This window comes from Urocitellus parryii, chromosome 7 (assembly GCF_045843805.1).
Source record: "Urocitellus parryii isolate mUroPar1 chromosome 7, mUroPar1.hap1, whole genome shotgun sequence".
Taxonomy (NCBI): Eukaryota; Metazoa; Chordata; class Mammalia; order Rodentia; family Sciuridae; genus Urocitellus; species Urocitellus parryii.
Genome location: NC_135537.1, coordinates 28,914,767 through 28,928,180, shown reverse-complemented (window position 1 = coordinate 28,928,180; position 13,414 = coordinate 28,914,767). Strand labels below are relative to the sequence as shown.

Sequence of the window (13,414 nt, the reverse complement as noted above, 5' to 3'; positions counted from 1 at the left end):
GAGCATGCTACAGGGATGCTGTCACATCGATGTTCATAGCAGCACAATTCACAAGAGCTAGACTGTGGAACCAATCCAGATGCCCTTCAATAGATGAATGGATAAAAAAAATGTGGCATCTATACACAATGGAGTACTATGCAGCAATAAAAAATGACAAAATCATAGAATTTGCAGGGAAATGGATGGCACTAGAGCAGATTATGCTTAGTGAAGCTAGTCAATCCCTAAAAAACAAATACCAAATGTCTTCTTTGATATAATGAGAGCAACTATGAACAGAGCAGGGAGGAAGAGCAGGAAGAAAAGATTAACATTAAACAGAGACATGAGATGGGAGGGAAAGGGAGAGAAAAGGGAAATTGCATGGAAATGAAGGGAGACCCTCATTGCTATACAATATTACATATAAGAGGTTGTGAGGGGAATGGGAAAATTAACAAGGAGAGAAATGAATTACAATAGATGGGGTAGAGAGAGAAGATGGGAGGGGAGGGGAGGGGGGATAGTAGGGGATAGGAAAAGTAGCAGAATACAACAATTACTAATTGGGCATTATGTAAAAATGTGGATGTGTAACCGACGTGATTCTGCAATCTGCATTTGGGGTAAAATTGGGAGTTCATAACCCACTTCAATCTAATGTATGAAATATGATATGTCATGAGCTTTGTAATGTTGTGAACAACCAATAAAAAAAATAATAAAAAAAAGAAAAAAAAACAAATTTATCTCCATGTCAATCCTCTAAAATCACTTGGAGGTAATAGGAGAGAGTAGTGTTAAGAAAGGTTCTGAATAACACTAGTCTCTCAGCAAGCCCTGGTACCCACAGCAGGTGGTTCTCCAAGCCTACAAGGTAGCACACTTAGCAAATTTTGTTCTTTCTCTGGGGGCTTTAATCAATTATGAGAGGAAAAATTTCATTTAATACCCAATATCATGCTATCACAATTCACTTCATGTCTAACAGTTGCATATTCTTTAAGATATCATAAACTCCTTTGAGGAAAGTAGCATGTTTAAAAATGAGGCACTCTATATATATAACATACAATTTTCAAAACAGCACTGAGGAATGAATCATTGTCTCCACTTTACAGTAGATATTGGGGGAAATCTGTTCCTTTTATAAAATAAAACTCCTGAAAGACCTGTTCTGACATTTTGATCATCCTCAGCACCTAGCAAAGTAACACAGAAGCATATACTTGCTATATATGTGATCAATGAACAAATGTATCTGACGCTCAAATTTAGGAAAAGCCACTGTATTTGGAGAATATTTTATTTTCTCATTGTAATATAATGGTAAACAGTTCACCTCCAGCATACTCTCTCCCCCATCACACACATACCCACACACATGTACAAATGCAAATTTCACAGTTTGCTCCCAATAATAAACATAGCAGACTAGGTTAATTATGTGATCCATCCCTGTTATTCCCAACCTCTTCTTTCAAACTGCCTTTTTCTATATTGTCCTCAGATGACAAGTATCTCTCATTATCAAAGACCCCCACCCACTCTCAGTTATAGGAATATTAGCTTGTCACAGTTGTTTTGCCACGTGATACCAATAAATTGTCAACAGAGGTAAGAACAGGTAAACTTTGTCTTTTACGTACTAAAATGATCCTAATACACCAGTTGTCAAATGAATTTATTTTTCCATTAATTGTAACTCTCTTCTGGCAGGTGTATGGCAGATGAATGTCTGGGTAAAGAGAGGAAACTCCACCTAGGCAGTGGCTGCCAAAGACAGATGGAGAAGGAAGGGAGAGAAGAGAAAGATGGGAAGGAGAGAAGCAAGAAACAGAAAGACAGAGAAAATTAGAATTTCCAGATCATTAGAAACTCCTTACATGGACATTAAAGCTTTTCTCCAGTCCCAAGGCCCTAAAAGGCCTCATATCTTTATGTACAATGAGCATTATTTCTCCAAGATCCATGGCAGTGATTTTCAACTAGATCCTGGACATGTAAACAAAGGCTGTTCTCATTTATTGGTCTAAATCCTTCATTACTAAAGATATATACAGGATAAAATCAAAAGAGATGTTAATTTTGAACAATAGCATACTCAAAGAAAATCTACAATATCAGTTCACTTTAACTATAAAACCACTTAGTAGCACACATATCTTTAGGAGTGGGGGAGTCTTAACATTCAACACTCATTCTGACTCCACTCCTAAATAAGCAATGTATAGAGTTCTTTGTGATTTTCAAAGATTGCATGTTACCAAGAATAAAAGGCTGATAGTTTAAATCACTTTCTATAGACTCACAGTTTTAGATAAATATACATATCTGTATAAAATAAATACAAAATAGAGTATGCCTTTGTCCAAATAACTACTTATAACATTACAGAAAAAGTACTTCATTGGAGATATTTTGATGACAGTATCACTGGTAACTTAATATCCCTACTGTTATGCTTTCAATGAGGTGTTCCCCAAAAGCTCATTTGTAAGATGATGCAATGAAATTCAGAGGTGAAATGATTGGGTTACAGGAGCCTTAACCTAATCAGAGCATTAATCCCCTATAGGGATTAAATGGGGCAACTGTAGGCATGTAGGGTATGGCTGAAGCAGGTAGATCAATGAAGTCGTACCTTGGGGTTCATATTTTATCCATGGTAAGGAGTGCTGTCTCTCTCTGCTTCTGGGTTCCATGTCCTGAGCTGCTTTCTCCCACTACACTCTTCTGCCATGATGTACTGCCTCACCTTAAGTCCAGACCAATGGAGCCAACCATCTAGGGATTGAGACCTCTGAAACTGTGAGCCCCAAAACAAACTTCCTTTTAAATTCTTTTAAAATAAAATATATAAACAAACTGAAGGCAAAAGCACCATTTAAGAAAAAAAAATCTATACATATTTAGAATGAAAGCTGACCTTGGCAACATTTCTTTCATCTTGTTTCCATGACTTGAGATATAATCCACATACCACACAATCCACCTATTTGTCAAAAAGCCCCTAAATTATACATTTCAATCACAGGATGGTATAGTTATTGATCAATTTTAGGAAATTTTTATCACCCCCAAAATAAACTTACCATCAGCTGCCATTATCTATTCCACTCAACCTTTAGCAAGCACTAATCTGCTTTTTTTTTTAAGATATAGATCCAACTTTTTATATAAATGGAATTATACTATATGTGGTGTATTGTGACTGGCTTCTTTCACTTAGCCTATTGTTTTCAAGATTCACCTGTGTTGAGCATGTATCACTACTTCCTTCATTGCCAGGTAATATTCCATTGTAAGGATATATCACATTCTATTTGTTCATTTATCAATTGATAGTTATTTGGGCTTTTTATAATTTCTGATTATTATGTATAATGTCACTATGAACATTTATGTAGTTTACTTCTTTGGGGTGTATACCCAGATGTGGAATTGCTGATACCTATGGTAAAAATAGCCAGTGACTTCACCATGCCTTCTTCCTCCAATTTTTATTATTGAAAATTCCTGTCAGCTCTAGTCTGGTTGACATTTTCCAAAAGCAACTGTAATATGAAATACAAGTGATTTTCCCCACACAATTCTAGCACTAGTGTTAAACCAAAACTTTTGAGATAGAAGATTCATTGAATTAAATGGGTTTATTGAGTTGTTACAAATGCTAGTCAGAAAGGACCAAGTCCTGGCACAAGTAGTTTACACTAACACTTGACTCGCTATAGGAGAAATGGAAGGGCAATCCTTCAGACACAATTGTTGCTTCTATATTGTTTGAGATTCTAAGCAAGATGTATTGGGGTCTGGGCCTTGAGTTGAGATTTAAGATTTTAACATACATTCAAGAATGTAAAATTTTATTTGTTCTTGGCTTCCTGCTTAATAACAGATTAGCCTTTGATCCTTGTAATTAAATGTAGAGCATCTTAGAATTTTCCTCAGTTAGATCCCACAGATTTAGGGCTCAGTCCTACAAGACTGCTCACACTTCCAGTACCAACTGCAATGCCCAGGTTATTTTACCTCTCTGACCTATTATTGGCTATGAATCACTTCCCATAACCCCTCAAATTTGATCAATTTGCTTGAGCGGTTCACAGGACTCAGGAAACACATATAAACTAGTGAACAACTAATGTATTTAAAAATTTTTTAAAAATATTAAAAAATATATTTTAAAGGATATAAACAAAGCTCCAGACAGAGATACACAGGGTGAGTGAAGTATAGGAACTTCTGTCCCCATGGAGTTGGGATGAATTACTCTCCCTACATGTAAATGTTTTTGTTTACTTTCCTGGAATCTCTCATGTGTTGGGCTATCTGAAAGCTCTCCAGATTTGTCCATGTGGGGTTTTACGGAGGCTTCATTATACAGGCATGACCAAATCACTGCCACTCATGATCCACTTGACCTTTAACACTTTTTGGAGGTTAGAGGTCGGGGTTGAAAGTCCCAATGCTCTAATTAAATCCTCTGACCATGGCTTTACCCTCACAGTGACCAGCCACCCACCCCTCATTCAACTCATTTGTAAATAAAAGATGCTTATCATTTTGGAGCTTCCAAGGATTTTAGGAGTTATGTGCTAGGCAATGGCACAGAAGATCAACTACATATTTCCCAATCAAAATATTTTAAATATGCATTTTATTGTCTGTTGTGTTGGTCAATCCACACTCAGACACTGCAGAAGTGAAAAAGGACTTTATTTGGGAAGAGGGAATCTTTTATAAATTGTAATTTGGAATACACAGATTCAGACGGCTGTGAATCAGTGCTCTAATGAAGGCAGGAAAGTGGGAGCTGATAAGGGTTACTGTATGTTGAGAAAAAACAGTGACAGGACTGATAGAAGAAAGTACAAACAGAATGCAAATGTCCATAAACAAGATTACTTAGACCCCTTGGTATGCATCTTGAATTGCTATGCACAATTTAACTGTCCAGTGGTTCAGATGCCTGTGGTCAAAGGCTGAAGGAGGCCACAGTTCACATTCCAGGCAAAGGCTGAAATTGTGCACAAACCCTGCTTCTTAAATGCAATCCTGTCTCCATTTTGTGAAATCTTTCAATGTTTCTTTCATTGAAATTTTCTTTTATTTTCAGTCAATTCCTCAATAATGCTGTTAAAATGGCTACTTTTTAAAAAAAAGAATTTATCAGAAATTTTCTATTACCATAACCACATTGTTTCATTATATTTCTTTTTATTAATAATTTTTCTTGTAGTAAATAGCATTTCAGTGCTCATTTCCTATATCTGGGGGCAGTGACATCCATTCTTTATTTCAGAAGCTAGACCATAATTTATAATTCCATTTGTGTATTACTATCTCCACTCTTTGGCACGAGGTACGGAGAGTATTATTTAAATATAAGCCAGAGGGTACTTTCCAAAAGCAAAATCTCTACCATGTAGTTGGCTCATAAATGGGAACCTAACCCATTAAGAATCAATCATTCACAATGAGCTTTTGCTATGATTTCTGGGACAAAGGTTTCCTATTCGATATAAGAATGCAGGGATGTAACAACCATATTTCTCACTATAGTGAGGCAAGAACTTATTAAAATATGGAGTAAACACGTACGGAGCTAGGTGGCTGTGAGTGAAAATTGTTCACTAACGTATCAATGATTAAACTCAGAGCTATTATTGAAATTTTGGCAATATAAGCCATTAATTTCTCTCTTTTGCCTAAGTTAATTTAGGTCTGTTTTCCATTATTTGTATTAAGAGGCCTAATTCCATAGTGGGGGAAGATATAATAACTATACTCTCCATAATGAGACTTTATTTTAGATTTTCACATTTGAGTTTATGGATTAGGGAATATTACTTTCACTTAATAGTTTAGTAACTCCTCAAAACTGTATATTTATGAGAAGAAACTTGAAAGCAACTTCTTTGGTACCAGGGAGAAGACAAAAGTAAATTTATGTAATCTTGCAATCTAGAAACCATATTTTCTGACTTTGACATTTTCCATATACCCAAGCTACAAATCTTTTATTTTAAATTGGGGCAAAAATCAGTAATATATTTTAAACCCATTTAAATTTCTCTCTAGGAAACTGCATTCTGAGGTGGGATTAAGAACATGTAAGCAATTCCCATCTTTTCCCTTCTTTTCTGTTAAGCCTGTTTTTTCTTCTTTCATTAAAATCCAATTTAGTGAAATACTTGCTCAGATTGACACAAGATAAGTTAGGAACAGCTATTTTCTATCTTACCTCTTTTTATCTTCATTTTCTGCTTTTTAGAGTAAAGTCTTATTAAGAAAAACTCCAGATAACTAAAAACTAAAAGAAACCCAGGGAGCTGGGCACAGGTTGAGGCAGGATGATCTAAGCCAGCCTCAGCAACTTAGTAAGGCCCTACGCCACTCAGTAAGACCCTGTCTCTAAAAACAAAACTAAAAAAGGTCTGGGGATGTGAGTCAATGGTTTAAGGGCCCCTGAATTCAATCCCTAGTACCAAAACAACAACAACAACAACAATAAAAAAAAAAAAAAAAGGGGGTGGGGGGAACAAAAGAAACCTAGGGAAATAAAACTGAAAATCATGGTGAAAAAAATTAATGTACAAACAGAATTATTTTGTTTAAGCTGTTAGAAAAATAATGACAATAAATTATTATTTTTCTAACAATGAGAATTTATTGTCCTTAGTTCTTGTTTGTAGACTACTACATTAATGGCTCTATTGAATCATACTTCCTGCTGTCTATGTCCTTATATAGTCCTCTCTGACACTGATTCTAGACTTGGCCATGTGACTTGCAAATATGAAGGGACTACAGGCATGGTATTGCATATTGAAGCTTTCCCTCTTCAAACATTTGTTCTGTTGTGGGATGCAGCCCAGTTTAGCATACTAAAAGTTGAGAGGCCATGCAGAGCACAGCCAGTCAACTTACAGAACAGTGAAAAGTCATTTTAAATCACTGGGTTTTGGGGTACTTTCTTATGCAACAATGGATAACATGGTAGTTAACCTTATCTAGGTGGCAGAGCAAAACAATTAAAAATTAAATAAAGCTATGCTTCATCTGAAAGACAACCAAGATCTCTGAGCAACTTTAAGACTATTCAACCTGCTATACTTCCTGCTTTGCATAGACTCAGATATTTAGTCCATTTAAATAAGTATTTACAATACTCAACATTTCAACTGTTAACCTAAACATTCTACAGACGTACCAACCTAATCAATGAAAAGTACATGATATATATTTTTATTTTAAACACTGAATTACACGTTTCATTTATAAAATATGAGATTCTAGCTTGTTTTTTAAAAATAATTATACTTGCCAATACTACATTTTTTTTACAGAAGCCAATGTTTCTAAATCTGCAGTTTCATTCCATAGTTTTTACAGTATCATAATCTTTTAAATACATTTCTAATATCCTTTAAAATATAAAAAATCCATATGAGATATTTTTAACACATTAAAACTTAACAGGTTATGGTATAACTACCCAGTCCTTTAGTCACTGCTGAATATTTCCCAGTACAGAGAAGTCAACATGTTGGAGAAATTAATTCTCTGTATTTACTTTTATTAAAAAGAGGTTTTTGGTAGTGAGAACAAATAATCTCTCATTTGTTGCCTGAAAGCCTAAAATAGGATCATTGGTTTCTAGGCTAGCTACTTGCTGCTTAGCAACCTGCCCTACATGCCTGCCTTCCTTTCTGTTGTAAAGCACAGTGGACATGGGAGTAGGCTGACGATAGATGAACACTCGACGAAGGCACTCACAAAGGGCTGCATAGGAGTAATTTGGAGCACAGGCAAAAAATTTTTTGTCTCTTTTTGATGCTTGGACATAACCTGCCAAAAATATAAGACAGACAGACAACAACAACAACAAAAAGTATGTTAAGCGGAAGGGAGAAAATAATGGCTTAACATTTAATATTTTATAACTTCTATTACAAATTAAAATGCCTAAGTAAAATATATACCATAAATATTCAATCATGGTTGAATTCAGAACCATTAGCAATTTACCCACAGTTTCTCCCAACCAGTTCAAAAATACAGCTTTAATTCCTAAGAAACAAAATAGGAATTCATCTCTTCAAGAACAGCACAATATAATTCCATTTAATTTCCATGAATAATTAAAACACTACAAGTCTGAAAACTTTTGGCATCTTAATGTTTAAGATCTTTTTTTTCCCTAAATATTTATTTTTTAGTTGTAGTTGGACATAATACTGTTATTTATTTTTATGTGGTGCTGAGGATCAAACCCAGGGCCTTGCACTTGCTAGGCAAGTGCTCTACCACTGAGCCACAACCCCAGTCCGCCAAAAGATCTTTAAATGCCAGTTTAGTATGTAGGTGGATGAATAACAAATATAGCAGAGTCATATTTTCTCTTATCAAATAGGAAAAATGTCTGTATAATACATAATATCATGAAGTTATTTAAGAGGCTGTTCATAATGCATCCCTGAAGGTACTAATTCACAATGCATTCTCCCATGATCCCTACAATGTTTGTGGTGTTTTTATACAGTAATTTTTTTTTTGTATTTCAGCCCCCAAAAGCAGAACTTGGAAACTACTCAAGCTAAAAAAGACTCAAGTATCTAATAAAAAACTTAATTAAGATACCCTTGAAATTGAACAATCTTAAATCATCTTAAATCATGCACATGTTTTAATAAAAAGTATCTCTTCATATTAAAAGGACCATTTATGATTTGAAAGATAATCTAGAATTTTCAGATTGGTACATGGTTTCTAAATTTTATAACATGTGCAATAAAAAATGTAACACTAATGAAAACCAAAATCTCAACAAAAAACAATGAGCAAAGCTATAGGGCACAGGAAGATCAATACTGTTTTTGTAAGGTTTGAAGAAGGAAAAGTGAAGAGGACATAGACTCCTATGTGAGTAGTTTAGAATTAGCTGTCCAGACTAATTTTGACAGAATTAGTAATGTAGATTGTATCTCAAAAGTACATATCTAATGTACAGTTCATTTAATTTAGACTCAAGCATAGCAGATTTCCTCTATAATAGAGGGTTTGGGCATACAAATGGAGGATCTGAGCATCTGAAACATATGACAGAACTCTCCTCTTATTGAAAGAGGAGATTTTTAATAAAATAGGAATGACAATACAGAGGCTCAAAATATATAGCTAAATCTATTAAACTTTGAACTTCAGGTCATAAAAATCTATTTGGTGTCTGAATTAACCAGTTTAGTAGCCTAAGTTATTAACTATACCATAAAAGATAACTGACAAATCTCTACAGTTAGGATTGTGCACATTTATCCATTAAAATGAATAATTTTACTTCCTTCTGTCAGTTTAAGACAACCTTTCAATAAAGCCATGGTGGCTAATTAACAAAAAATTTCTCCTACACAACAGTTACTAATGTATTTTTACATAAAATAAATGACTGCACACTCCTATAATTAAGTGGCTTAAAAAATTTTAAGTCCCTAGTTTTGAAATCAGTATTTTCCCTTTTATTCTACCAAATAAAAGTAATTTCTGCTTAATGCCACTTTTCTAAGTGTTTCCATTATAATGGCCACTTAAGTTCAGTGGAACATGCTGTCTAATGTACATTACCTTAGAGCAATTCTATGCTACTTTTAAAGATTACTATGAAGAAACCTAAATACAAGTTCCCTTGTTCATATTATAATATTGCATAACTTAAAAGAATTAAAATAAGCAAATGACTGATTAGAATGATTCAAGTGGTTAGATAACCATTTCCATTTCTATTCTGTGTTAATCTTTCATACAAGCATAAGAACAGATTATCTCTGTTCTAATAGCATTAACCTTCATCAACTAAAACACAACTAATACAAGCAACCAGTCATACCACAAATCAATCTAAACGTAATTAGGATAGCTCAAATTAAAAAGAAAAAGGCAAATAAACTTAATGATAACTAATTTTTGGTGTAATGGAAAACACTGTCAAAGAGCTTGCTTTATACCTAGAGCATTGAAAGTTGCAATGTGTTCCCACATATCATCTTGTTTGCTGGAGTGTGGTTGCCAGAGTAGGGCGTCAACATCATGGCGCAAACAGAAGCAGGGCATTTCTTTAGGATCTACTACGACAGAGAAAAGGTACTGGTTGCTTCCAAGGTTTACCTAAAGTGACAAAAAAAAAAAATAATAATTTATTCGATAATAAATTAACAATACTGACAAAACTGAGCACTTTTGTTAGAAACTAGTCTAAACTTTTTAAAACCTAAAGACTCCTCATATGGTTCCTGAAAGAAATGTGCTACTATTACACTCTTTAAAATCTTATCAACAAGTCATGAAGCTGTTATTATCTTCGTTGAATAGATGAAAGAATAATCTTGGAGAGCTTAAGAAACTTGTTCTATACTACACAGAAAAATCACAATACTAGAATTCAAACTCAGGTATGTTTACAAATTTTTTACTTGAGTGTATTGCTTAATTATGGTATTAAGTCAATAATATTTATTATGTCAATAATTGTTATTGCAATATTGATGACTAAAGGAATTGATTTTTATACAAAATTGTCAAATTGAGACTCATAACTGGATTCGACCTTCAGGAAACTCACTCTCTTAAAGAAGACAGGCTACCACACAGAGACCACAGATAATTTCTTCTCTACCTTTGCTCCTGATAATCAGTGAATAAGTAAGGTTTATTTTCAAAATTACTACTAGCTAACTGCTCTTTTATGACAGGCTCAATGCTTCAGCTCTGCACCTTCATGCTCATTCTTTCTTGTTTACCAACGTCTTTCACAGCTGAAAAAATAATAATAATAGAAGTAAAATACAAGTTGAAATAATATTTTCATAAAGGTATATTTATTTTCATAAGCCAAATGAGTTTTAACAGTATGAAGTATATAACTGAAATGATTTCTGATCTTCCCATATTTGACTAAACAGCAATGAGAAAAGAACAAGGACCCTGAGCCATCAAGTGAAAGGTTAACCACCAAGGGAGATAAACTAGAAAATAAGATGAGGAGGATAAAGGTCTCTTTTTATGAGCCCTTTACTCTGATACTCTTTTTCTTCTGTTCCCATTTACTTATATATACACTTCATTTCTGTGATTATGTCAAAAAATTGTTTATCAACAAAGCCAGCAATTTCAGTTTGCCTCTACTTACTGCCCCTTTAACAAGGGTATTCTGACCAGACTCCTCTTGTCTTTTTTTTTTTTTTTCTTGATGAATTCCTACTTATCCCCTACGGTGCAGTTCAACCATCAGTTATTCTCAGAATTCTCATGGTTATATGAGCTGCTTGAACTGAAAACTGCCAGCTGAATTTTTCTTATCCCCAGCCAGTTATTTATCATATTGCAACATGATATATATCCAGTAATCATTAGATTATTACTATGCATGTATATCATCTGTGGGCTGGATATTATTACCAAAAATATCCACCTCTTAATTCCCTGGAACCTCTGAGTAAGTTTCCCTGCATGGCAAAATGGACTCTGTAGATGTAATTAAACTTAAGATCTTGAGTGGAGAGAATATATGGATGGGCCCAATGTATTAACAAGACTTATAAGAGGAAGGGAAAAAAATCAACAGACAATTGGGGCAACAAAAGCAAAGAGATTGGAAGATACTACACTGTTGGCTTGGAAGATGGATGTTGGGGCCACAAGCCAGTTAAGGCAAACAGCATCTAGAAATTAGAAAAGGAAAGGAAATGAATTCTCCCCCAGATCTTCCAAAAGGAATACAGTCCTGAAAACATATTTTAGAACTTCTGACATCTGGAATTGTAAGAGAATAAATTTGTGCTGTTTATAGACACTAAACTTGTTACAACAACAGTATCAATCTAATATGACACCCATCTTACAGGACTAAGTATCTTTTTGTATGTGTGGTGGAGTACTAGGGATTGAATTCAGGGTCTTGAGTAACGTAGGTAAGTGCTTTACCACTGAGTTATACCCCAGTCCTTTTAAAATTTTTATTTTGAGATAGATTCCTGTTTGAGTTTGGCCTTAAACTTGGCCACCCTCCTGACTCAGATTCCATTGCAGATGGGATTATTAAAGGTGTGTACACTGCACCCAGCTATAAGCCTAAATAATCTTGAGAACCAGAAGTCTGTCTTCTTGTCTCCTTATTCTGAACATTTTTTGAACGAATGTTATGTAATCTTTAAGGGAAAAGGCTTATAATTAGGTTCTTAAAGAACTATTCACTGGAGGATTACTAGGGTTTAGGAGCTTGTAGACTTGTCTCCCCTACCCTGCCCCTCAGTACTGGGGATTGGACCCAGGGGAGATCTACCACAATTACATTCCCAATCCTTTTTATATTTTTGAGACAGTGTCTTGCTAAATTGCCAAGGTTGGCCTTGAACTTGTGATCCTCCTGGTTAAGTCCCCTGAGCCCTGAAATTACAGGTTCCTGGCTAGAAGCTTCCAGATTTAACCAAGTACATAGTTCTGTGTGCTTTTTGGTTCTCACCTCCAGAAATCTTACATTTTTCAATCTTTCCTCTTGGCTTTCCAAAGTTTAAAGAAAAATATACAAACTTGAATGACATTTTGAAAATTTCTCAAAACCTGGCTCCAATATGCCCTTCCAATATTGGCTCCTACTACTCTTCTCAAAACAGGCAGCACAACTGGATCACAATTTACAAACTGTTTCTCCTACTTTCCCCTTTCTTTGTTTGTTCATGTTTTTTTCTACTTGTGGTATGTTATGCCCATTGTCCCATGCCATTTACGAATGGCATTGTTTCCTCTAAAAAGGCTTTCCCATGTTAATACAAAGAAAGAACATATCATAACTATTCATACCTTTCTGGTTGAACTTATCATATATTCTTTGAGGGTGTTAACTATATCCTTGGATAGTCATAGTTAAGCCCTGATTTATTTTATTATAAATTCAGTAATAACAGTACTTCTTGCATAATTATTATAAGCAAACAACATATTTCAAACCCTTGGATAATGGTCAGCACTAAAACATTATTAAACATTGTTGTTCATTATACCATTCTACCCTTCTATTCATTCTGCTTTGTATAGTACAGGCATTCCAAATTAAACAAACGAGATAAGTAACAGTAATAAGGAAAACAAAGCAACTTTGGAACAACTCATGTAGCATTTATTTTATGCCTGGACTTGTGGGAATAGCTATGAAAACAGTATTAACATATATTTTCTTTGTTCTAATCCCAAAATATTTACTTTAGAAATAATTTCTAAACGCTTACACCATTTCAAAAATATAGAATTCACTGTTCTGCCTATAATTTTTTGTCATATAAATTCTCTTTTTTTAGTAGTTTCAAACATATACTCACTGCTTTCAATTTAAATCTTAAGATAATGCACTTTTTCATATAAGATTTTGATTCTTTAT

At 34.3% G+C, this 13,414-nt stretch overlaps 1 protein-coding gene across 2 annotated transcripts in view; it reads right to left on the bottom strand.

The window, feature by feature from the left end:
* Positions 1–4,684: 4,684 nt before the first annotated feature.
* Nudcd1 (NudC domain containing 1) overlaps positions 4,685–13,414 on the bottom strand; it is a 63,452-nt gene continuing 54,722 nt past the window's right edge. For both annotated transcript variants that reach the window (XM_026384533.2, XM_026384534.2), the window contains exons 9-10: positions 9,990–10,149; positions 4,685–7,836 (exon numbers count right to left, since the gene is read on the bottom strand). In XM_026384533.2, the coding sequence (XP_026240318.1) occupies positions 7,544–7,836; positions 9,990–10,149 (453 nt within the window). In that variant the 3' untranslated portion in view covers positions 4,685–7,543. The remainder of the gene's footprint in view (positions 7,837–9,989; positions 10,150–13,414) is intronic.